This window comes from Cynara cardunculus (genome assembly GCF_001531365.2).
Source record: "Cynara cardunculus var. scolymus isolate 2C chromosome LG 13, CcrdV1, whole genome shotgun sequence".
In the NCBI taxonomy this organism is placed as follows: Eukaryota; Viridiplantae; Streptophyta; class Magnoliopsida; order Asterales; family Asteraceae; genus Cynara; species Cynara cardunculus.
The window spans coordinates 6,950,277-6,977,057 of NC_037540.1; the positions used below are offsets into that span (position 1 = coordinate 6,950,277).

Here is a 26,781-nt window from a genome sequence, read left to right on the forward strand (position 1 = left end):
TGATTATAAAGTTTCCATAAATTGTAGTAGTTTTCATTTATTTTAGGGATTTTAAATAAATAAAAAAGATTATCCATTTATAAAATGTACTATTTGCCTTTTTTATTTAATAAAATGTTAAAATTGCTATTTCTTGATAATCGTTGGATTATAACTAATTTGTGGTTATTAGAGCATTCCTTACTTTTTCCTTATTATTTTTTTTGCGGAGTTTTCCCTGGACCTAACCCTATTAATATAATATCCATATAAATTATAGTAAGTTACAATTTGGTCCCTACGGTTTAAACAAAATTGGATTACTTGTCCCTGTAAAAATAAAAAGACGAAAATATCCCTAACTTAACGATTTTTTTTTTACAAAATTGAGTCAAAGGACGATTTTGAAAACAAAATGTAAACAATATGGACAATAATTATAGTTATTGAAGCTTAGGGGGTGTTTGAGATTGCTTATTTAAAACAACTTATGTTTTTTTGTAAAAGTGCTTATTAACTTATGAGGTATCAAACTGGAGTTTTGTAAAAAGTGTTTGGATTAGCTTATAGCGGTACCAAACTGCAATAAGCTGATAAGTTGTTTTTTAGTGTTTGGCAAATTTTGCTTATATATGTAAAATGACCAAAAAGGACAGGCTTCTATATTATTGACTTATAGGAGTGTTTGGGTTTGCTTATTAACTTATTTRATTTTTTAACATATAAAAATTTATTTTTCATCATTTATAATATCTATAACAAAAATTTATATCAATAAGATTAATAATTTATATCAATAAGATTACTAATTTATGATGAAATAATAGATTTATAACCAAAATATCAATAACAAAAAATGTCAATCTTTTATAACCAAAATATCAATAACAAAAAAATAGATCATCATTTATGATAAATAATCATCTAGATCTACCTATTAGATCTCTTGCAATCATATATCTAACAACACTCATATATAGATCGTCACTCATACGACGAGAACTTGTGTTTTCATGTGGTTCATTGTTGCTACCACATCCTTCATCATCAACATCAATACGAGGGTTGTATGATTCTTGTTGCGCCATGTCAAATGCTTCATCAAAACTTCCATTCATTCTAATATAATTGTGAATTGCCATCGACGCTAGCACAATATTTACTTGTGTCTCATAGGTGTAATTGACATGCATATCTTTTAGTATTTGCCACCTAGCTTTCCATACTCCAAAAGTTCGTTCAATAACATTCCTCAGTGATGAGTGATAATAATTAAATGTCTCTTTTGCTCCTTTGGGAGCACGTATTGCTGCAGTTTGTCCATGACGGAAATCAGGTATGTGATAACGAATATTTGTTCCTTTGTATGGGGCAAGATAACCTTTAGTATTTGGAGAGGGCCTCGGTGTTCAAAATTGAAGAGGGCCTCGGTGTTCTTCTGAATTAAGTTGGAGTTTGGTCATCAAAAGTGTGTTGTGGGCCAACCAGTAAGATGTTGAGGAACATCTGTGCAACTGTCTACTGTGTGGCTAAGCATCGCATCGGATGCCCATGCATTTGGAGAGACATGATTGCATTCATCGTTTTGCATTTTCTACAAGTAAGATAGATAATGGGTTACATTGTTTCATCTAAGTCCTATCATGAAATATGCTAGAATCAAATACCATGCGAAATTTTATCCCCAAAACTGATAATCTTCAACTATAAATAAATCTATATCTATATCCACAGGTAGAAAGTCAAATTACCTGAAGATGGTGAAATCTATGGCGTTACGTCACGTCGCAGAGAACCGATGTCGGAKAATGTATGCAGGCGGGAGAGCGATTGTATGGTGAGGAGCAAGAGATGCACCTGTAGGTTATCGATCTCTAGGGTTAGTGATACAGATGTAGGTTATCGATCTCTAGGGTTAGTATCGATTTGTTCATCGTATAGGGTTATCGATCTCTAGGGTTAGGGTATCGATTGGAGAAGAGGAGATGATGATCGGAGAACAGATCGATAAGAGATCGATTTGGAGAAGACGTACCTGGAGAAGATCGATGAGAAGAGATCGATTTTGGAGAAACTTGTAACCTGGAGATGATCGATTGTTGGAGAAGACGTGATTTGTTGGAGAAGAGATCGATGAGAAGAGATCTGATCGATTTGGAGAAGACAGAGATCAATTTGGGGGTGTTTATTAGACAGGGTTAAAATGGTAAAATGGTAATAAGCCAATTTTCATAAGTCAGTATGGATTAACTTATAAAAAACGACTTATTACCGGTTTGGTACCGGTATAAGCATTTTTTTTTTTTTACCCAAACACTCCGAAATGACTTATCTCCGGTACCAAACTGAAATAAGTCAATAAGTCACTTTAAAAAGCTTTCCCAAACACCCCCTTAGAAATCACTTTTATAGATTCATGTAAACCATATAGACCAAAATCGTAGTTCTCTTTTTGAATTTTTAAAAGTATAAATGTTAAAAATATATGTATAAATTAATAATGTATAAAAAAATTAACTTTTATAATATTTTTATTTTGATATTAATAATAAAAATGTAAATTCTACAAATAAACATCACATGACCTTTTCAAATGAATCAGATATAATTTTGAAAACTTATAAATATGTCTAAATTTTAAATAAATATATATATATATATATATGTGTGTGTGTGTGTGTGAGTGTCTAATTAAATAAGAACTAATTAGTTTGTGGTAATCGTGAGGTCCAATATGAGCCAATCATTTTATGATATTAATTGTATTACCTTAATTAATAGGTAAATGACGTATTAATAAAATGATAAATTATAATTTAAATGTTTTTCTTATTTGATAGTTATCAAATTCGGTTTCTTTAAGTATCTCAACAAATTTGTATCACAGTCATGTATCACATTGTGGTTGTGAGTGACCTAAAACTCATATCACATCCGTTATCAACCCATGTTCAAAACGTTACCAGTGATATCACAATGTGTATCACAATTGGTTTTGTGTCTTAATGTTATAAATTATTGGGTATCACAACGTGTATCATATTTGTTTTGTGTTTTACTGTTAAAATTTTTTGGCTGGTGAGAGAGATTTTAAAAAGACTCATTTACCCCTATATATTATCAGTAAATTTAAACAATTTGAAAATTAATGAATAATTACCAAAATTAATATGCTTAATGATAACCATTGATTATTAATAATGTGTGTTTGAGATTAAATCTCACAGTTATCTCAAACAATCGAGTTCTCCCTTAATTGGACCTATATATATATATATATATATATTATTTTTCTAATTTGTTATCGATAGAATGCTATATTATCTTTATTGTTTTTTTATATACTATAAAGGTATTAGCACAATGCAGCAAAATACATTTTTATTTTAATGTCTCATTTTATTTTTTGTCTCTGTTGGTATAATACAGTTTATGTGGTTTGAGAAATATAATGGTTTTACTTTTGAACAAAAATAAATTTGAAGATGTCATTAAAAATTGAACAAGTATATCGATCTTAATGTCAAATTCACTATTTAAAAGCCCTATTTTGTGTACAATTTTTTAATTCAAAATTCTATTAGAATTAAATTAGATATAATAGCAAAATAATTTATTTTTGGCTTAACAATATAATTTTTATAAAAATAATGATTCTTTTTAAAATTCAATGATTACCCTAATTATATTTTAGATTTTTTATATTTAAAATGAGATGTTTATTCTATACTTATGTTTATCTGCAGTTAATTATACGAATTTAAAAATAGAGCTTTAATAAGTTATACTTGCGCACAATTTACTTGTAATCTTAAATTTTAAGTAATATGCATTAATAAACAATACTTTATGCATAAAAAATGGTTTTTAAGAGTTTTTGTCAAATGTTTTATAATATAATATAAATATTTTTTTTTATCGTTGATACCATAAAAAACATAGGAATAATTTAATTTGGTGTTTCGTATGGGTAAGCGTTATATATTGTTGTTGGGGTGCTTTTTCTGTTTGTTATCATATATTTGATAAGCATGTATATAATTTGCATTGTTGTGTTATATGTATGAATGTACATTCTTATTTTTTATTGATAAGATTATATGTAAAATAAAATATATGATTTTTATAAAATAGTATTTTAAATTAGATTGGATTGAGAAGAATTTTGGTTAAATGATAAAAAAATAAAATAAAATTAAAGTTGAAGATTATATAAAAAATAAAAGATAAAGTAATATTTTAATTGAGATCGAGCCGAAGAGATTGTAATTAAAGATAATTTAAAACATGAGAATTAAAAAAAAAACGAAAGGAAAGGATGACATGAATAGAATAATGATCCGAGTGCTAGAAATGGGTTTAACCGACTCCAACAAAATCTTGTCTAAAATCTAGATGCAGAAAGTCTTCTCATAAACCAAACGATTTTTGGGAGAATCTGCCGTTGTTTTTTCAAAACAAAACACAAGAAAAGGAAAACCCTCTCTTCCTTCCTTCCTTCAATTTCTTGATCCATAATCTCATGGTTTGACTTTGAGTTTATCCAAATATGGAGGAAGAATCATCATCCAGATCACTCCTTTTGGAGGATTTCGGTCAAAAGGTGGATCTCACCAGGAGAATCAGAGAGGTTTTGTTGAATTACCCTGAAGGGACTACGGTTCTCAAGGAACTTATACAGAATGCCGACGACGCCGGTGCCACCAAGGTTTGTCTTTGCTTGGACCGTAGGTCTCATGCTACCACATCCCTCTTATCGCCTAAGCTCGCCCAGTGGCAAGGTCCTGCTTTGTTGGCGTATAACAATGGCGTTTTCACGGAAGATGATTTTGCTAGTATTTCTAGGATTGGTGGGAGTGGCAAGCAAAGTCAAGCTTGGAAGACTGGTCGTTTCGGGTGATTTTTCTATCAACAACTTACCACTCTCTCTCTCTCTCTCTCTCTCTATATATATATATATATATGTTACTTATGATTCATTATGTGATCGTTGTATTGCATTGCTATCTGTTTATTTATTTATTTGGTTTCTAACAAATGAAACTATATTGAACCAAAAATATTCAGATTGTTTGGTGGATGATTGCTTACGTCAACAAAGAAGTAGGTTGTATGCTTGATAGTCTTGAAGTCACTTTGCCATATCTCCCTATTTATAGTGATCATAGTTCTCAACCCTCTATGAGGCCCTAGCTCATCCAGGATGGAGATGATAAGTATGATGGAATGCCAGAATGAAACCCAGGAATTAATTTAATTGATATAAAAGGGATTGTCTATCTGTGATGATATAAAAGGGATTGTTGTACTAAAGTTTTTTGTCCAAAAGGAGTTTTAGACCAAAGACCTTACCAGCCTTAGTTATTTCCATGTTTTCAAAAAAAGGGCATATTTCTTTGCCAAATAAAGCATGTTGTTGAATTCTTGCCAAGATTAGTATGTTTTTTGTGTACATTTTTTTGCAAGCCGGCGGTCTTCATGAAATTGCTCTACTTTTTGGGTAGAGGACAAGTCTTCTACATCCCACCCCCAAATCCCACCTCGGAGGTCTGCTTACACCTCACCCCAGACCCACTTCCAAGTGGGATTTACCGGGCTCATTTGGTTTGGTTTTACTAGGATTAATGGATTATTGTAGGGTTGGTTTGAAGCACTAAAGAAGTTCAAGTTGTCTAGAAGCATTTTTGAGTACAAGGATTTTAGATTAAGCCAATTGACTCATCCAAATTAGAGGAAGTATAAAGCCAATCATAACATGGATTGCAAGTTAGAGAATCAATTGGGGGTTATCAATATGGTAAATATGTATGGCACAAGGTGTTTAGAGGGGGCGAGGAGAACGTGGGATGACCAACTTAGGATGGACGTGGCGGCCTTTTCCAAGGACATGATCTATGATAAAGGTTCTTGGCGAAGTAGGGCTTGGGTAGTTGAATAGGTGTAAGGACCTGTAGCTAGTGTGAATGGGAAGAAGGCAATACATAGGCGGAGGGTGGGATAGGGGGAGGGTTATGGAGCTAGTGGATAGGCATTCATGGTCATAGGATAGTTCAAGGGATGTGTGTCTTTCCTCATATTCTCTTGATTTTAATGTGCCTTACATTCTTTGTGTTTTAAAAGATTCTTCTTTCTTTGTTGCTTACTTTTAACTAGTATTGGTTCTTATGTCTTTTTCGCTCACACTTTTGCACAAGCCGGAGGTCTTCATGGAAGCAATCGCCTTACCCTTTGGGGTAGAGGTCAGGTTGCATACATCCCATACATCCGAGCCCCAGACCATATTTTTCGAGCGGGATGTACTGTGTTGATTTGGTTTGGTTTTATATTACATTAATTCGGTTGGTAGATAGCACGAAGGGGAGATCGGTTAGGATCGTCTTGATAAATGTTCTTTTATGGGTGGTGATATGCATCACAAATGCGTTTTGGCTCTAAAAATTTAGTTGAAATTGTAAGGGAAGTTTCTTTTTATGATGGTGATGAGACCTAAAAGTTAGGGTAAAAGCATTTGTATTTAAGTTTAGCATTGCTGTAATGTGAATGTTGCATTATGTGAGGGCTAGCTTCTTATGAGAGCTGACATTAAGGCTATAAGCTCAATCTGTAGCAAGTCAACATTTGCTTGTGAACTTTCAGAAGCGCGATCTCTTTTAATACATATGCTTGATCATGATCCTTTTCTTTCTTCCAGTTCCTGTGTTTCTTGATATATGCTCTTTTGCACTGTACACAGTAGTAATTGTATTAACTGTTAATAAATTTAATTATTATTATTATTTTAACTAAATGATAATTGTTTTTTGATTTGCCATCACATTGTTTGTTAGGGTTGGCTTCAACTCGGTGTACCATCTGACTGATTTGCCATCTTTCGTTAGTGACAAATATGTAGTGCTGTTTGATCCTCAGGGTGATTACCTCCCTAATGTATCCACATTAAATCCCGGAAAGAGAATCGAGTATGTCAGTTCATCAGCCATCTCTCGATACCGAGATCAGCTTTCTCCATACTGTGCCTTTGGTTGCAACATGGAAAGTTCTTTCCCTGGAACTATATTTCGTTTCCCTTTGAGGAATGAGGAGCAAGCATCAAGGAGTAAGCTCTCAAAGCAAGCCTATATGGCAGATGATGTTTCTTCAATGTTTGTTCAGTTATATGAGGAAGGAGTTTTCACGCTTCTATTTCTAAAGAGCGTACTTTGTATCGAAATGTATGTATGGGATACGGGGATGCCTGAACCTAGAAAAACTTATTCCTGCTCTATCAGCTTGGCAGACAGTGATACTGTTTGGCATCGCCAGACACTTTTGAGATTATCCAAGTCTATCAATTCTTCTGAATATAAGATGGATGGATTTTTGTTGGATTTCTTGAGTGAAGATATAAGTGGAGATCAGTCTCAGAAGAGGGTGGATACCTTCTACATAATGCAGACGATGGCATCAGGATCCAGCAGAATAGGTTCATTTGCTGCAAGTATGTCCAAAGATTATGACATTCACCTACTACCTTGGGCTGCAGTAGCAGCATGCATCTCAGACAATTCGTCCAGAGTAATGTTCACTTCATACTGTAGTTTAGACTACTCTTTCTTTCCCTTAGGTGTATAAAATTTAGATTGTGGGAATCAAGTGTACTGGAATGTGTGTGTGTTAAAGGGGCTGTTTGGTTGTTTTTCCGTTAGTTACTCTATGGATTAAGCTAAATTGTTGTTCGTTGTGCTAAATAAACTGTCTAAATGACGAAATGACCATTTCATCCTTACTATTTGTTTTTTTTTTCATAACACCTAATGAATTGAAAGAATACCCATTAATCCATAAACAAACAGCCTCTACCTACGTCTTGTTGCTGGAATTTTATTTTCATTTTATATTTTTGTCTAACAGGGTGATCTCCTCAAAGATGGCCGGGCATTTTGTTTCCTCCCCTTGCCAGTAAAAACTGGAATGACTGTGCAAATTAATGGATACTTTGAGGTGTCATCAAACCGTCGTGGCATTTGGTATGGAGCAGATATGGACAGGAGTGGCAGAATACGTTCTCTCTGGAACAGGCTTTTATTAGAGGATGTTGTTGCGTCTTCATTTGTTAAGTTGCTGATTCAAGTGCAACCTATCCTGGGTCCCACCAATTCATATTATTCTTTGTGGCCTACTGGTTCCTTTGAGGAACCATGGAGCATTTTGGTGGAGCATATTTACAAGAACATTGGTGATTCCCCTGTCTTGCATTCAGAGCTTGATGGGGGGAAGTGGGTTTCGCTAGTTGAGGCTTTTCTTCATGATGATGAGTTCTCTAAGAGTAATGACCTTAGTAAATCTCTTGTACAGTTGGGATTGCCTATTGTTCATTTGCCAATTGCCTTGCGAGACATGCTTTTGAAATTTGCATCTAGTGTGCGGCTGAAAGTAGTCACTCCTGATTCAGTGCGCAATTTTCTTAGGAAATCGAAAGCTATTGACAGTATAAGCAGATCTTTCAAACTAGTATTGTTGGAGTATTGTCTCGAAGACCTGATTGATGATGATGTCATTAGACATGCATATGATCTGCCTTTGGTTCCTTTAGCAAATGGTGACTTTGGATCATTCTCTGAAGCTTCAAAAGCGGTATCTTATTTTGTCTGCAATGATTTGGAGTACATGCTCCTACAAAAGATACCAGATAGAGTAATCGATCAGAATATACCTCACCATATATTAAGCAGACTAGCATCTATTGCTAAGATCTCTTCAGCAAACATTTTTGTTTTCGATATTCATTGCTTCCTTCAGTTGTTCCCTAAAATTGTACCTGTTGACTGGAAACATAAAACTGTGGTTTTCTGGGATCCAGAATCCAATTCTAATCATCCTAGTGTAACATGGTTTCATCTATTTTGGAAATATCTTCATGATAATTGTGAAAGCCTGTCCATGTTTGGTGATTGGCCCATCTTGCCATCTCTTGATGGTCAACTGTACAGACCATCTCGGCAGATGAAATTGTTGAATGTGGATAAATTGTCTGACAAGATGCAGGCTCTTCTTGGTAAAGTAGGGTGCAAGATATTTAACAGCAGCAATGGTATTAAGCACCCTGATTTACTCAACTATGTACGTAATGCTGATGGTTCTGGTGTCTTGAAGTCTATTTTTGACGTCATTACTTCAAATGATGGGATTAAAGAAATTTTTCTTAAGACCCTAGAAGCTGCAGAGAGGGATGAGCTTCGTCAATTTCTTCTTGATCCGAAATGGTATATTGGAAACAATATGTCTGATTCTGATAGAAGGACATGCATGCGACTTCCAATCTTTAGAGTGTATGGTGGGGAATCTGCAGAAAACTTCCAGTACTCTGAATTGCAAAACCAAAATTTTTTGCCCCCATCTGACTGTCCCGAGTCCTTACTTTGTGGTGATTTTGTTAATAGTTCATCTAGCACTGAAGATGAAATTTTGAATAAATACTATGGCATCCAGCGGATGGGGAAGGCCAGATTCTATAAACAATATGTGTTTGATAGGGTTAAAGAGTTGCAACCCGAGTTCCGCGACAGTATCATGATGTCAGTTCTGCAGGAGTTACCCCAATTGTCTTCAGATGACCCAACATTCAAGGGATATGTAGCAAATTTGGAATTTGTTCCAACTGCAAGCGGTTCTTTGAAATGCCCAGCAGTGCTCTATGATCCTCGGAATGAAGAATTATATGCTTTATTAGAAGACTCTGATAGTTTTCCTGCTGGTGTTTTTGAGGAATCTAGAACTTTAGACATGCTACAAGGTTTGGGTCTAAGGACATTTGTGTCTCCTGAGGCTGTCATACAAAGCGCTCGACGGGTGGAACAGTTGATGCATGGTGATCAACAAAGGGCTCATTTTAGAGGAAGAGTGCTTCTTTCTTATCTAGAAGTAAATGCAATGAAGTGGTTACCTGATGTGCCAAAGGATTTGTTTTCGCGAGCTGCCAGTGCATTTAGGTCTAGAAATCTGAAATCTGACTTGGAGAAGTTCTGGAATGATCTACGATTGATTTCTTGGTGCCCTGTGCTTGTTTCATCTCCATTTCAATCATTACCATGGCCAGTTGTGTCGTCCATGGTTGCTCCTCCAAAGCTCGTGAGGCTATACTCAGATTTGTGGCTTGTTTCAGCCAGCATGCGAATATTGGATGGAGAATGTTCTTCAACTGCCTTATCTCATTATCTTGGGTGGTCATCTCCCCCTGGAGGAAGTGTTATTGCCGCCCAACTTCTTGAGCTTGGAAAAAACAATGAAACTGTAACTGATCCTGTTCTTCGCCAGGAATTGGCTTTAGCGATGCCTAGGATTTACTCCATACTGATGAACATGCTAAATTCAGATGAAATGGACATTGTGAAGGCTGTTCTAGAAGGGTGCCGATGGGTTTGGGTAGGAGATGGATTTGCAACACCAGAGGAAGTTGTCATCAACGGTTCTCTTCATTTGGCCCCTTATCTGCGTGTCATACCTGTTGATTTAGCAGTGTTTAGAGCTTTATTTCTGGAGCTTGGCATCCGAGAGTTCTTAAAGCCTACGGATTATGCAAAAATTTTGTGCAGAATGGCTAGAATCAAAGGTTCCACTCCTCTGAATGCACAGGAGCTGCGGGCAGCTTTACTACTCGCACAACATCTGGCTGAAGTTCAATTGTATGAAGAGCAAATTAAGATCTACTTGCCAGATGTTTCATGCATTTTAGTTGACGCCACGGACTTAGTTTATAATGATGCTCCATGGTTGCTTGGTCCAGAAAATACTGAGAGCTCATTTGGAAATGCATCTAATGTGGTCTTCAATATGAAAAGAACAGTGCAGAAATTTGTGCATGGTAACATCTCCAATGATGTTGCAGAGAAGCTTGGTGTTCATTCACTTCGCCGGATGTTGCTTGCTGAAAGTGCTGATTCAATGAATTTGAGTTTATCTGGAGCTGCGGAAGCATTTGGACAGCATGAAGCTTTGACAACCAGACTTAAACATATTCTTGAGATGTATGCAGATGGGCCAGGCACTCTTTTTGAGCTGGTACAAAATGCGGAAGATGCTAAAGCTTCTGAAGTAGCGTTTCTTTTAGATAACACCCATTATGGGACTTCATCCGTTCTTTCCCCAGAAATGGCAGATTGGCAAGGGCCAGCTTTGTACTGTTTCAATAACTCCATCTTCAGTCCGCAGGACTTATACGCAATCTCTCGAATTGGTCAAGAAAGTAAATTGGATAAGCCATTTGCAATTGGAAGATTCGGTTTAGGATTTAATTGTGTTTACCACTTCACAGACATTCCTACGTTTGTTTCCGGGGAGAATATTGTAATGTTTGATCCTCATGCATGCAACTTACCAGGAATATCTCCTTCTCATCCTGGCTTGCGGATTAAATTTGCTGGCAGAAAAGTTTTGGAACAGTTTCCAGATCAGTTCTCTCCATTTCTTCACTTTGGCTGTGACATGCAACAGTCATTTCCTGGTACGCTCTTCCGTTTTCCCCTGAGAAGTGCTAAAGTTGCTTCAAAGAGCCAAATAAAGAAGGAAGCCTACTCACCTCAAGATGTCAAATCACTCTTATCATCCTTTGCTGAGGTTGTATCCGAGACGTTGCTTTTTTTGCGTAATGTAGAGACCATCGCCATATATATGAAAGAAGGAGCTGGTAGTGAGATGCAGCTTGTACATCAAGTCCAGAAGGAGCGTATTGGTGAACCTGGAGCTGAAACCAACACATTTCAGCAAATGGTTAATTTTATGCATGAACATCAGCAAGATGGATCAAATAAGAATAATTTCTTGGACAAACTGAGGAGACCTAATGACACAGGTTTGCCTTGGAAAAGTCAGAAACTTCTATTGACAGAGAAAAGCTCATCTGAAGAAAAGTCACATATCTGGTTAACCAGTGAATGCTTTGATGGTCGCCGTGGTAAAAGAAATTCTGAAGCCAGAGACAACAGATCTCATAAGTTTATTCCATGGGCTTGTGTGGCATCATGTTTAAAAACTGTAGAGGTTGACAAAGAATTGAACAATGCAAAAGGTGGAGAAGATTCTCGTGTTGTTACCTCTGACATGCAGGAAGTTTCTGTAGCTTCTGTTGAAGTTAAAAAGAATTTTGAGGGCCAGGCCTTCTGCTTTTTACCACTTCCAATAAGTACTGGTCTTCCAGTGCATGTTAATGCATATTTTGAATTATCATCTAATCGAAGGGATATATGGTTTGGGAATGACATGGCTGGTGGTGGCAAAAAACGATCTGACTGGAACATTTACCTTCTTGAAGAAGTTGCTGCACCAGCTTATGGTCACTTGCTTGAGAAACTTGCATTGGAAATTGAGCACTCTGATTCATTCTATTCCTTTTGGCCAACTACAGCAACATCAGGACCTTGGGCATCAATGGTGCAGAAGCTTTATAGTTTTGTTGCTGATTCTGGTCTGCGTGTATTGTATACTAAAGCAAGAAATGGTCAGTGGATATCAACCAGACAGGCCATTTTCCCTGATTTTACTTTTGACAAGGCATCCTGTCTTGTTGATGCACTGTGTGATGCTGGCTTACCTATCACAACAATTCCCAAGTCTCATGTGGAGAAATTTATGGAGTTCTGTCCATCTTTGCATTTTCTCACACCTCAGTTGCTAAGAACCTTGTTAGTTCGCAGAAAACGTGAATTCAGAGATAGGAATGGAATGATCTTGGCACTTGAGTATTGTTTACTTGATCTAAAAAATCCGATTCAACCTGATAGTTTTTACGGTTTACCTCTGTTGCCTCTTTCCAATGGTTTGTTCACAGTATTTGAGAAGAGAGGGTTGAGCGATAGAGTTTATGTAGCGCGTGGAGATGCATATAATCTTTTGAAGGACTCTGTTGCAAACCAACTTGTGGATTCTGAAATTTCTGACACCGTTCATGGGAAATTATGTGATATAGCCAGAAGTGAATGTTTCAATGTTTCATTTCTGACTTGCCATTTGCTTGAGAAGCTCTTTCTGAGAATACTTCCGGCCGAATGGGTGCATGCAAAGCAGGTCACCTGGATCCCTGGTCATCAAGGGCAACCCACTTTGGAATGGATGAAGTTGTTATGGAATTATCTGAATTCTAATTGTGATGATCTTTCGGTTTTTTCTAAGTGGCCTATTTTACCAGTTGGAAACAGTCATCTCTTGCAAATTGTTGAGAATTCTTATGTCATTGAAGATGATGGGTGGAGTGAGAACATGTCAACGTTATTGCTGAGAATAGGATGTCTGTTATTGAGGCATGACCTTCAACTAGAACATCCACAGTTGAATAAATATGTGCAGTCTCCAACAGCAAGTGGCGTTCTAAATGCATTATTAGCAATTGCTTGTGAACCAGGGAAAATAGAAGGTCTTTTCGTTGATGCATCAGAGGGCGAGCTGCATGAGCTTAGAAGTTTCATTCTTCAATCCAAGTGGTTCTCTGGAGGCTTACTTAATGCAACACATATTAATATCATCAAACAAATTCCCATGTTTGAGTCCTTCAGGAGTAGAAAGTTGGTTTCTTTAACCAAACCTACTAAATGGCTGAAACCAGATGGTATTCTAGAGGATCTTTTGGATGACGACTTTGTTCGTATCGATTCAGAGAAAGAAGGAAAATTATTGAAAAAATATTTAGATATGAGGGAACCTTCACGAGTGCAATTTTATAAAGGTTATGTGTTCAATCGCATGCCAGAACTTGTCTCTCAGCAGGGGTTTCTGTCAGCTATCCTTGATGAAATCCGTGTGCTGATCAAGGAAGATAACTCTTTCAGAAAAGAACTTACGATGACACCTTTTGTTCTGACAAATGGGGGATCTTTACAAGAACCACATAGGTATATTATTAATTTATTTCTTTTACGCAGCTTACATTTTAATTATCAATTATAATATGTAGAGTATTGGTAGGTGACTTTTTCTCGTCATGGGGGCAAATAGTGACCTTATGGAATGTCATCTGTCGTCTATGAAAAATTAAATTTCAAGTTAAAATGAAAAAAAATTTAGATTGCCACCTGGATATTGCACTTAGTCTACTTTTGGTATGCCAGCTAGAGAACATTCATGTGAACACCAACAAAATAAGTTGTCCTTGTTCGGGACAGAATCAGATTTACCCACACTATATAGATGAAACTAAAAGAAATTTTGTGGGTTGAATATGTAATTTCAGACAAAATAAGTTGTCCCGGCTTTGGACAGAATCCTATTTACCTACATTATATGGACTGGCACATGCGATCAATATCCAATTTGATCAACTAGTGTGTTTTAAATTCTCCATTGCGGAATAAAAGATATAGAAGGGGAGTTGTTCAAACCTCTACCACCACAGCTTTCAGCGAATATCAAACAAGGCAATCACTACCACCACACCATACTTTCAGTCACATAGATATGGATACATACATGGTGAAAATACACACAAAAGACAAGCTTACAGTTAGGGCTCATTGAACTCGTAATTTTTTGGAGTGTGGATAAGTCTGATGAGGATGAAAGATGCATGCACCTTCTTCAGCTAGCGTACATGAAGATTCTGAAAATTTATTGAGACATGTGTACCTTGAATAATTTGATCTTTGCTAAAGATGAGAAATTATTGAGCTTAGGGTTGACCCAAATGTAAGCTTTCTCATAAATGAATTTATCGAGTTATTTTTGAGGAACTTGACTCCATGAATGGACCTGGGTGATTTGGAGATTGATTATTCTTCATCGAAAAACTTTTGGGTACTTCAAAACTGTTCATTTCAATTATTTTCCCAGATAAGTAGATGGGCTCACCTTAGGTTTATTCATTGTTGCTGCTAGGTGGAGTCACAATCACACCCTTTGTTCATAGCCGCATCCTTCTCAATCTAGTATATCGTTCTTGATAAAATATGTGCTCAACTAACTTTCAGAAAATTTAAACAGACTTTGCTAAAAAAATTGGTTGACAGGACTTTTGGACAAAATGAAACCCAAATGAAGGCTTTATGGTAATAATGTAGATATGCAAACAGAAATCGGATAGGCCAATGAGCCTTAGTGGATCTTAAAGACATGATGAAGAATCCCCAGAAGATGCAAATGTTCTCTGCAGCCATAATGTGTCATATGGTATCCATGCACTCAGAGCTCACATCCTTTAAAAGTGCACTGGCAGCTACTTTCTATAGCTTACGTGCCTTTCTTTTTCTCCATGACTTTTTATATGTTCTTAGATAAAATATGCTTCGTATTGAAAGAAAAATTGACAATGATCCTCGTAGAGAAAGAAATTGACAATGATATATGTCTTTTACTTTTACAGGCTATACGATCCTCGTGTAGCTGAGCTACAAAAATTTCTGCACAAGGATTCCTTCTTCCCTTCTGACAAGTTCTCTGATCCGGAAACTTTGGAGATGTTAGTTACCCTTGGACTAAGGCAAACCTTAGGCGTTAAGGGGTTGCTTGACTCTGCTACGTCAGTATCTATGTTGCATGATGCAATGGATCCGGATGCTGTTGTATATGGGAAGAGATTACTTGGTTGTTTAGATGTGTTGGCACTCAAGCTCTCAACCGAGGAAGTAGAATTCAGTTTCAATGGGTTCGGGACTGCAGGAGAAAGTGACATCAGCTTGCCTGATCATGAAGCTGATAACTACTCAAGAAATACTTCTGAGGCATTTCACAAAGGTTTTCCTGGGAAGTTGATTGATGAAATGCCTGGAGAAGAGTTTTGGTCTGAAATGAAAGCCATCAGTTGGTGTCCTGTTTATGTTGACCCACCTTTGCAGGGACTTCCATGGTTAGTACCATCTCAAGAAATTGCCGCACCAGATACTGTCAGACCAAAATCACAGATGTGGCTTGCTTCATATATGATGCACATACTGGATGGTGAATGTAACTCAATGTATTTGCAACGTAAGCTTGGCTGGACAGATCGCTTACATATAAATACTTTGTCTTCTCAACTAGTTGCTCTATCCAAGTCCTATGCACAACTCAAGATGCACCCGGAGTCGGATCATGAATTTGAAGTGTCTCTGCAGGAGCATATGCCCACACTTTATTCAAATTTGCAAGAATATGTTGGGACCGATGACTTTGAGCTTCTTAAAGCTTCTCTCAGTGGCCATTCTTGGGTTTGGATTGGAGATGATTTTGTAACTGCGGAAGCACTTGCATTTGATTCACCTGTAAAATATAGTCCATACTTGTATGTCGTTCCATCTGAATTGTCTGTATATAGAGATTTGCTTCTGGCTCTGGGAGTTAGGCTTAGTTTTAATGTTTTTGACTACGCTCATGTTCTGCTACGCTTACAAAATGATGTCAAAGGTTCACGGCTTTCAGAAGATCAGTTGAGTTTCGTTCTTTGTGTCCTAGAAGCTGTTTCAGACTGTCAATTAGATAGAGGAATGTTCGAATCTTCTAACAGTCCATTGTTGGTCCCTGATTCTCAAGGAGTTCTTATGGCTGCAGGGGATGTTATGTATAATGATGCACCATGGTTGGATAGTAATGCCCCTCTGGGAAAACATATCATACACTCTAGCATCAGTCATGATCTAGCAAACAGACTAGGGATTCAATCCCTTCGTTCCATATCTTTGGTCAGTGAGGAAATGACAAAAGATTTACCATGCATGGACTATGCTAAAATCTGTGATCTTCTTGAGTTGTATGGAAACAAAGATTTCCTGTTATTTGATCTTGTTGAGCTGGCAGACTGCTGTAAAGCCAAAAAGCTTCACATAATTTTGGACAAGCGCAAACATCCATGCCAGTCGTTGTTGCAGCAAAATTTAGGTACAGTTTAAATTTTAGTTATTGGAATTACTTATAGGTAACTGAAATGAAATTTATGCTGTGTGAACATAAATTATTTTAGTATGACAAGATATATTGAAGCCTGCTTTACCTGCAAAATGGTTCTTCTGGTTGATCCTTTAGCCATTATGTTGGTTACTGTAGGAATCAATCTCATCTTTATTTTGATGTGCCCAAAGTTCTTTTTTGTTTAGAAAACAACATAATCTTCATTGTCAGTGTTTGTCAGCTTAAGTTAATGAAACTTTACTTGCTGTAATCTGATTGGAGGTTGGACCTGCTTACACTAAGATGAAAAACATCACAGTTAAAAAGCAAAGCACTACACTTCAAGACAACAACCAAATCAAAGCTCAATTTAATCAATACTAACAGAGAAATCACCATCTCCGAATTGAAAATGTCTTTTGACAGCTAGAAATCATGTTCATTTAGTTTAACCTACATCATAGATTCGGATCACATGCAACTGAAATTCAAAGAAGAAGCAAGGGGAATGTTATGTGGAGATGCATTTGCTGCTTGCTCGTCTCACTTATGAAGCCAAAATGATGCAGCCAAGACATGTTGGGCACCCTCACTAATAGAGCTTTTCCCATGCTCCTAATGTTACTATCACTATTTATTTATGATGCATACGACTCTCCAAGACTTGTGATTGGTAGCCACTAGTTAGAAAGGCAATCTCCATCGAGGCATGAGAGGAGGAGCAAGTTGCGATACAAATCATATGTTCGGGGTTTAGTGCTATTATTTGCATATCAAAGTTGAATGTCCAAGCAAGGATGTGTTTTGGAAACCTTCCAGCTATATATGGAGTTCAACATAGTCAGAAGTAGTTAATTCTGTCCCTGAAGTAGTTGTTTTCTGTACATTCTACTCCACAAACAAGAATAGAGAAAAAAAATACCAGACCATTATAATAGGCAAATTATGAAGTCTCTTTGGAAGGTTTAGATTGTCTCATCTGCCTTTGCCAACTGCAGGGGTAGGATCGGTGACGTTGTTAGTCCTTCAGTAGCAGGTAGTTATTAGGCTTCGTGAACTTCTCTTTTTCCAGGTCTAGGTTACGTTTCAAAAATTCTATCGAGTGACAGTGTTTTGTATCTGATGTAATTACCTTCTCTAGTTTTTTGTTTTTGTTTTTTAAGAAAATCTACTAGTACCAAGTGTTTATTAAAAACTCAGAAGAATTGGAATTGCATTTGTGGAATTTCATAGTGTATTGATTCGAGAAACTAGAACAAACAAGTCCTATAATCTAAATGATTGCACACACTTCTTTCATAAATAAGGATAAGCTTGATTGATGACTGTTGAAAAGGCACTCATAAAATTGGTACCTGGAGTGGATTTTTCCACAAATAGATCGGCTGTGCTGTTCCTAGGAGATTAGCATCTGTAGTCTTCCCGTTTCGTCACAAATTGAGTGGTTGTTTTCTTTGAGATTGATGAACTGAAGACAATGTATCAGATTACAGAAATCAACTATTTGATGATCAGCAGGGAAACAATCTGTGATTGGTTAAGTGAAATAAATGGCAAGAACAATTTTTTACCCACATATATCATCCATGAAATATCAAGTTAAGATTATTCAAACGTTGGTTTCTTTGTTCTCCAAGAGTTTTGAGATGTCTAAACATTGCCATGGTGTGATCTGAACAATGATGTGATATGTTTTGTCAATCCATTTCTACCGTCTACATCGTACTGACCACACACATACAAAATGTAGACTATTCAGAGGTAATTTAAGACATGCTCTTTGTATGGGACATACTTATTTCTACTTCTACCTATTTAAAACTTATGTTGCTGCTCTACTATGCAAGAAAAGTAATTGAAGCGAACAAATCCAATATTTCATACATGATGGGGTAAATGTTGTAGAATTCAGTTGCATGAACATGTCCTTTAACTAAAATTTTATTTTAATTGGTTTTGACTAACTGTTCGAGTTTTAGATTGTGCTTTTCTCTTTGTCCAAATATTTTCCTGATAATCATCTTCTACAGGAGACTTTCAAGGGCCTGCCCTTGTTGCGGTCTTGGAAGGAACCAGCTTGAGCAGGGAGGAAATATCTAGCCTCCAGTTTCTTCCACCCTGGGGTTTAAGGGGTGACATGCTTAATTATGGCTTGGGATTGATGAGCTGTTATTCTATAACTGATCTTCCTTCAGTTGTCTCTGGTGGCTATTTATACATGTTTGATCCTCGTGGTATGGCTTTTGCTCCACCTTCAAGTCATTCTCCAGCCGCAAAGATGTTCACTTTGACAGGTATTGGTATTCTGTTATGTTTTTGCTAACTATGTTGTGTTTCTATTGATTGGGGTTACTTTGTTTTCTATTCTGCCTTGTGGCTGGTCATGTACTCTATATAAAGCGAGCTGCCCTACTCCATAATGTGCAAGTTTCTTCTCCTTTTTACGTGGTATTAGAGCCAAATTTTCAATATGAGAACTGTAAGCCCTCTAGATGATGCCATCAATAATAGCTAGTTTACTGCTGCCTCTGCCTTGGCAACTGACTGTTGGTGGTTGCCTCACCATGTCCAGGGGTGTTTGCCTGACCTAAGTGTACGAAAACTCATGCCTGTGCTGACCTTATTGTAGACCCCAAGCCTAGCGACCCTTATATAACCAGGCGTGGCTTAAGCATCTTGAGAAGCACCATCGAAGACCACTTATATTGTATCTACTGTGTCTTTAGGTTCTTTCAGCAATGAGATATCCTGAATCAAAGTTTCCATTTGCATTGGTGCTATTTCAGGACTGGCAAGTACTCCTTTTGCCTTCCATTCTGTATGTTCTAAACATCCTCGTGTACTCTTACTGCTATTTTGGTCAGTGATCTAGGTGCATTTGATGATAGCATCATTGGAGGTTTCTTTTATCCTCTCTCTCCATCTTCCCATGTTAAAAAGAGTTGTTGTCGACCACCAACTCGTGCTCCTGGCATTCCTTAGTTGCAAGGTTATTGTTCGGTTCTATTGAATGGCAGTAGGGGGCTGTTTGGTTGACTTTCCTATCAATCTGTATGTATGAAATTGTCTGTGTGGATTAATCTGTCTGTATAGATTGGGAAGGTTTTTGTTTAGGATGGTTTTTTCATAGATGGAAGGAGTGTTTTTTAATTGGGAGGAACATGCTTGGAAAAAACTTGGCTTTCTGCATAAAGCGCCCTCTGGAAGCTTACTGAATAAGCCACTTTATATATCCTTAAGCCACTATCAGACAGTTATATATAGCTGACAGAATAAGCTGTGAGTCAAATTAAACTCATTAAGCTGCTAACAAACATTCCCCAAGGGTGACTTTTCATCAACTCTTCTACTTTCAGCCCTGAAAAACTAAACTCTGCCTCGGAAATGTTTGATGTTCCTTGGGGAAACTTTAGAGTGGGGAACCTCTTGCTGGTTTTGGGCTCAGCTCTTATTGCCTATGCTAATTTCACTTTTACCAGATTTATGCATCTTAGGTTCTTTTTAGCAAGGAGGAAATATCCAGACTCAAAGACGCCACTTACTAAGTTACTTCTACTGCTACTTCATCTCTGACATGTACTCCTTTAAGCTTCCATTCTGTATCCTTTGAATTCTTTTCACATCTTTAGTCATCGATCTGGGTTCCTCTGACCATATGATTGGAGGTCTTTTTATCCTTCATCTTTTTGTCTTCCTATTTGACAGTACAAAGTACCACATGATTTTTTGTCCTATTGCTCGTGTCACTCTAACCTGTGACACACACAAATTACCACTAGAAATCTTTACACCATCACTAACTATAATAATGGAGTTACTAATGGTGCCTCTCAATGTTTGACTACAAGAAAGTAGTAAGACAACTTTTCCCACCTTATGAGATTTCATAGTGCCTCAGTCAGCCGTCCATACAAAAATCTCCCATATACAAAGATATGTTGGAATCTCGTGATCCTTTTAATAGTGACCTTGCCATGAGAAGTTCTATTAGACATCTCGTAGCCAAATGTTCTCTCTCATCTAGATGGCTGAATTGTTTTGCTTAATTGCAGGTACCAATTTGACTGAGCGATTTCGTGATCAGTTTAGTCCCATGTTTGTTGGTCAAAAAGTTCCATGGTCGGCAGATTCTACGGTTATACGAATGCCTATTTCATCAAAATTCATTGATGATGGAACTGAATCTGGGTGCACAGGAGTGAGACTGATATTTGAAAATTTTATAAAGCAGGCCTCTAGAACACTTGTATTTCTAAAGTCAGTTTCAGAGGTAACGAGAACCTTGTCTTTTTTTTAAACATTTCAGACGTTTAGTTCTTGTAAGATTAAGGTGTTCTCTTGCATTATTCTGATGCAAGTTTGTTATGAATTGAGAAGGTTATACAGGCGGCAATAGTTGTAATTATTGTACTTAGTTTATGTGATTGGAATGCATTTTTGTCTCTTCATCACTCAGGTCATCATGCGGCCTGTCTTGTTTTTGAGTCCTCATCCTTGGCTCTTTCACTGTCAGATCCTTTGTTCAGGGACTGACTTTAGAGACTAATTATTGCACATGAGCCACTAGTTTGCTCTTTAACCTTGTTTGTTCTGTTTCTTTGCAAATTGTCTTGAAGGTCAGCTTATGCTAGCCAAATTAATTGACTTGCATAAACTAGGTATTCTAGTATATCAAACATGAGTAGCATCGGTGTATTCTATAAGAAAAATGACCGAATGTGGCATACGTATCCCCAACAGTTGGTGTTGTCATTACAGCATGATGCTCTGGTTGCTGAAGTTACTTTTTCCTTTTGCACCAAGAGTTCGCATCATCTTCTCTCTGTGGTCAGCATGAAGAACCCTTAGTTATTTGTGCCTGATCACAGTCTCCTTGATCTTTGTCTGTTACCCCTATTCTTTCTATTGCCACCAGGATGAAATAAATAAGTCTTCAGAGAAATGTCTACTATTTTTAGCTGCAGGAAATTTAATCTCTTGCTTGCTAGAGATAATGGACTAGGTAGTTGCTGAATTGCTGTGGTCACTATTTGCTCCCATTCCTTGGCTAGCATGCTCTTTTAAATAAATTTTCTGTGCTTCCAATCTGTTCTTTCAGGTGTCATTATCAACATGGGGGGAGAAAGAGCCACAACCGTCCCAAGATTTTTTAATTTATGTGGATTCATCTCATGCAACAGCAAGGAATCCATTCTCAGAAAAGAAGTGGAAGAAATTCCAGTTATCAAATTTATTTGGTAGCTCAAGTTCTGCGGTCAAGTTACACGTGGTAGATATAAATTTGCACCAAAGGGGAATGATGGTTGTGGACCGGTGGCTTGTTGTACTTAGTTTGGGTTCTGGGCAAACAAGAAACATGGCTCTTGATAGGTATTCTGTTGGAATAAACGAATCATGCATACATTCTTGTCATGTATTATTCTGGTAGACTTTCTCATATAAGTTATCTTAGAAATTAGTGATATGATCATCATATGTAATTGCAAATAATTCAACTTAAAATTTTGAAATGAATTGAGCCTTTGCTAGATTTAGGTAAATCTTGTCGATTCTTTGTATGATCTTACTCTTTACTAATAATCGCTTTTATGAAACTTAGATTGCAACAGCAAATTGTTTCTTAACAGTCATGTTTTCATTCCAGGCGATATCTAGCCTATAATCTGACACCTGTTGCTGGAGTGGCTGTACACATCTTAAGAAATGGACATCTTGCCGAGGCCCGTTCAATGTGGTCCATCATGTCTCCTCTTCCTCTATCTGACTGCATTAGTATGCCTGTTACTGTTCTTGGCTGTTTCCTTGTGCGTCACAATCGAGGCCGTTACCTTTTTATGTACCAAGACAGTGAATCTTTGGCTAAGGCACAACCTGATGCAGGAAATCAGTTAATCGAAGCCTGGAATCGAGAACTCATGTGTTGCGTGCGGGATTCATACATAAGATTGGTGTTGGAAATGTTTAAGATAAGAAGAGATCCGTCAACTTCGACACTGGAGTCAAGAGCAACCCATGCCATTAACTTGGCGTTGAGTGGATGTGGGAGTCAGATATATTCCTTCTGGCCTACATCTAGTGGGAAACCAATACTTACTGATTCCGAAAATGCACATAGCTTAGTTTCAAAGAAGACCCTCAAAGCCGACTGGAACTGTTTAGTTGAACAAGTCGTGAGACCGTTCTACTCTCGCCTTGTTGACCTCCCTGTTTGGCAGCTGTATTCGGGAAATTTAGTTAAAGCTGAAGAGGGCATGTTTCTTTCGCAACCTGGAAGTAGAATTGGTGGCAACGTGCTACCGATCACAGTTTGTGTCTTTGTTAAGGAGCGTTATCCAGTATTTTCAGTGCCTTGGGAATTGGTGTCCGAAATTCAGGCAATTGGGTTCAATATACGAGAAATTAAACCAAAGATGGTTCGTGATCTTCTTAGAATTTCTCCGACCCCAATTGTTGTTCCATCAATCGATACTTATGTGGATGTTCTTGAGTATTGCTTGTTTGATATTCAGTTTCTGGAGCCATCTAATGCTGATGGGCCTAGTACATCTAGAGAAAGTAACGAGCCAGGCAGCATTTCCGTACCTGGTTCCGACCCCAGTAGGCCTCCAGGGTCATCAATGGCTTCATCTGGTTCAGGTGGAGACCCTATAGAAATGGTGGCTAGTATAGGCAAGGCTCTGTTTGACTTCGGCCGAGGAGTTGTTGAAGACATGGGTCGGGGGGGAGGTTCTTTAACCGAAAGGTACAACATCTCGGGTGTGGGCTTTGATGGTCGCAACAGAAGTATGGACCGCAGGTTTCTGAAAGTAGCCGCTGAGCTTAAAGGTTTGCCATGTCCCACTGCAATGAGTCATCTTACCAAATTGGGTATAACCGAGCTTTGGGTTGGAAACAAGCAGCAGCAATCACTTATGAATAATCTGGCTTCCAAATTTATCCATCCAACTATATTGGAGAGACCTATTTTGGCACAGATCTTTAGCAATGATAATCTATTACCACTTCTGAAACTGCAAATGTTTTCTCCTCGTTTGCTTTCCGATCATATGAGCTCACTTTTTCATGAAAATTGGGTGAACCATGTCATTAACTCGAGTGCAGCTCCATGGTTCTCGTGGGAAAATAATGGAAGTTCTGGTGGTGAAGGTGGTCCTTCTCCAGAATGGACAAGACTCTTTTGGAGAAGTTTCAGTAGCTCACAAGATCTACCACTCTTCTCTGAATGGCCGCTAGTTCCTGCTTTTCTTGGTAGACCTGTATTATGCCGTGTAAAGCATTGCAATCTCATATTCATTCCACCCCAATCCACTGATTCAGACTCGGAAACTGCTGTTACCGAGTGGGGTCTTGAAGATGCTGATGTGGCTTGTTTGGATTCGTTAGCTGAAGAGGTTCGACCCTATATGGTAGCCTTTAAAGTCACTGCTAAAAAATTCCCATGGTTGTACTCATTGCTGAACCAATGCAACATACCCATACTTGATGCTGCTTTCATTGAAGGTGCTCCTCCACGTACTTTTTTTCCTGCACTTGGCCAATCATTGGGGAAAGCCATAGCAAGCAAGCTTGTTGCCGCGAAAACTGCTGGTTATTTACCTGAACTGACCTCCTTTCTAGCTTCAGATTGTGATGAACTGGTTCGCCTTTTGGCTTCTGATTTTTCATCTAATGGCTCTGAGTACGCAAGAGAAGATCTTGAAGTTTTTCGTGATTTACCAATCTACAAAACAGTTTCTGGGACGTATAAAAAAGTGCATACCCAAGATACATGTATGATTGCTTCAAATACATTCCTCAGGCCGTATAGCGAGCAATGTCTCTCTTATGGCTCAGAGTCTGTTGAGAGTGAACTGCTCAGAGCCCTTGGGGTCTCTGAGTTGCAAGATAAACAAATATTGGTTCGGTTTGCATTACCAGGATTTGAAGAGAAGCCGCAATCAGAACAGGAGGACGTATTGATATATCTTTACATGAACTGGCAGGATCTCCAACAAGATCCTTTAGTCATCGAAACATTAAAGGAGACCAAATTTGTAAGAAGTGCAGATGAACATTCAGGGGACCTGTATAAACCCAAAGACTTGTTTGATCCTGGTGATTCACTACTAACTTCAGTTTTTGCTGGTGAGGTTCAAAAGTTTCCTGGGGAAAGGTTTGTCTCGGATGGATGGCTTAACATACTAAGGAAAACAGGTCTTCAAAACACGAGTGATGCAGATATTGTGCTTGAATGTGCTAGAAGAGTAGAGTTTCTTGGAGCTGAAAGTATGAAACCTTCAGGGTTTGTTGACGATTTTGAGGAAGACTTTTCAAACGCAAGAACTGAAGTTCCTTCAGAGATCTGGTCCTTAGCTGAAACTCTTATCAGTGCTATATTTGCAAATTTTGCTGTTCTTTATGGCAACAATTTCTGCAATATTCTTGGCAAGATTGCATGCATTCCTGCCGAAAAAGGCTTCCCATCTTTAAGTGGAAAGAAAGGTGGTAAAAGAGTTCTTTGTTCATATGGTGAAGCCATTTTGTTGAAAGATTGGCCACTTGCATGGAGCGTTGCTCCCATTCTTTCCAGACAAAGCATGGTTCCACCCGAGTACTCTTGGGGTGCTCTCCAACTGCGGAGTCCTCCTCCTTTTACTATAGTTCTAAAACATCTCCAGGTTATGAACTATGCTCTCTTTCTTTTGAATATTAGAGGCTCTAGTGTTCCCCAGACACTACTTCCAATTAGGATATAGTGGGTGTGTAACACCCCCATTCCGAAAGAAAGGGAGGCTACTTCAAAACGTAACGGAGCACTATATAAAACCTCCAAAATATAGTCTCCAATACAAAATAAAATCTTCCAATAACGAAATTGAATATAACTCCAAATAAGATATAAAGGTCTCCAAACAAACTATTTCCAAAATYCTCCAACAACCGAGGAAAATCTAAAAACAACCAAAGAAATCTAATCTAATAGCCAAAAGAAAAAGATTCTAATAAGCGAAATAACATAGTTCTAAACCTCTCGAAACCTTGAAACCAAGATTCTGGTCTACTCTCTGCCACAAGACTTAGCCGCCCCCTTGATTACCTTTAGCCGCCCCCTTGATTACCTGCCGTGAGGAATAGAAGAAAACACGGCTGAGCCAAATGCCCAGTGAACGGATAAACAAATATAGAAAAATGGTAAAGCAAACATGCCAAAATCGAACCAAACGAGTACCAAAATCTTATAAAATCAACAAATAACATAATCATACGAAATCATATGAAGGGACAAATCGAGCTCGAAAACGCATACACTTGCATATTAACTAACATGACAAGTGTCAGACATATGGCCACACAGGCCTGTACGTTGGACTGCAGATCCACACGTACCAAATGTGAGATGTGGCGTTGGACACTACACCGACATCCACCCTACAAACGAATCACATATGCTAGGGTCGACCCATACGCCTCCTAAATCTAATATCTATCACACCAAAATAGCTCTCACAAGAGCACAAAAAGAGGAGACGCYGTGGACTGATCACACTGCCACGGTTAGTGTCACGCCATCGGTGCCACAATGACGTGCCTATGGTACCCCCATAGGTGGTTAGTAGCTCGAGTTACCCAGAGTTGAGTTGTCACAACGAATGTGACGTTATACGTCTTACATAAGGTCAATAAATAACAAAGTCAAACGAAAAGTCAAACATATGTCAAGTAAGGAATTATGTTGAATAAACAAGTAGTCGCAATATAAAGAGACTCAATTCGAAGAATACATAATCAATCAAAAGTACCAACATACGTACTTTTAGAGGTAAAAATCATACCAAAATGTTACCGAACAAATAAACGTATTATTTTGGAGAAAACACATACTTGTACCAACATTGACCCACTTAAATAACATGATTAGAAAGTGGTTTTCTTACGATATATACGACATAGAACATTTGCAAGTGAATGGAAATGCAGTACAAAAAGAATATCAATAATCGT

The 26,781-nt window shown here is 37.7% G+C and overlaps 1 protein-coding gene across 3 annotated transcripts in view; it reads left to right on the top strand.

The window, feature by feature from the left end:
- Positions 1-4,394: 4,394 nt before the first annotated feature.
- The window catches only part of LOC112524410 (sacsin), a 28,664-nt gene continuing 6,277 nt past the window's right edge, over positions 4,395-26,781 (top strand). Inside the window, exons 1-8 of one of the 3 annotated variants that reach the window (XM_025134202.1) lie at positions 4,395-4,875; positions 6,807-7,533; positions 7,870-13,838; positions 15,302-16,791; positions 18,831-19,094; positions 20,853-21,070; positions 21,899-22,170; positions 22,445-25,457. In XM_025134202.1, coding sequence (XP_024989970.1) covers positions 4,529-4,875; positions 6,807-7,533; positions 7,870-13,838; positions 15,302-16,791; positions 18,831-19,094; positions 20,853-21,070; positions 21,899-22,170; positions 22,445-25,457 — 12,300 coding nt within the window. In that variant the 5' untranslated portion in view covers positions 4,395-4,528. Of the gene's footprint in view, positions 4,876-6,806; positions 7,534-7,869; positions 13,839-15,301; positions 16,792-18,830; positions 19,095-20,852; positions 21,071-21,898; positions 22,171-22,444; positions 25,543-26,781 lie in introns of all 3 variants that reach the window. The other 2 variants (XM_025134200.1, XM_025134201.1) reach the window with 2 other exon arrangements.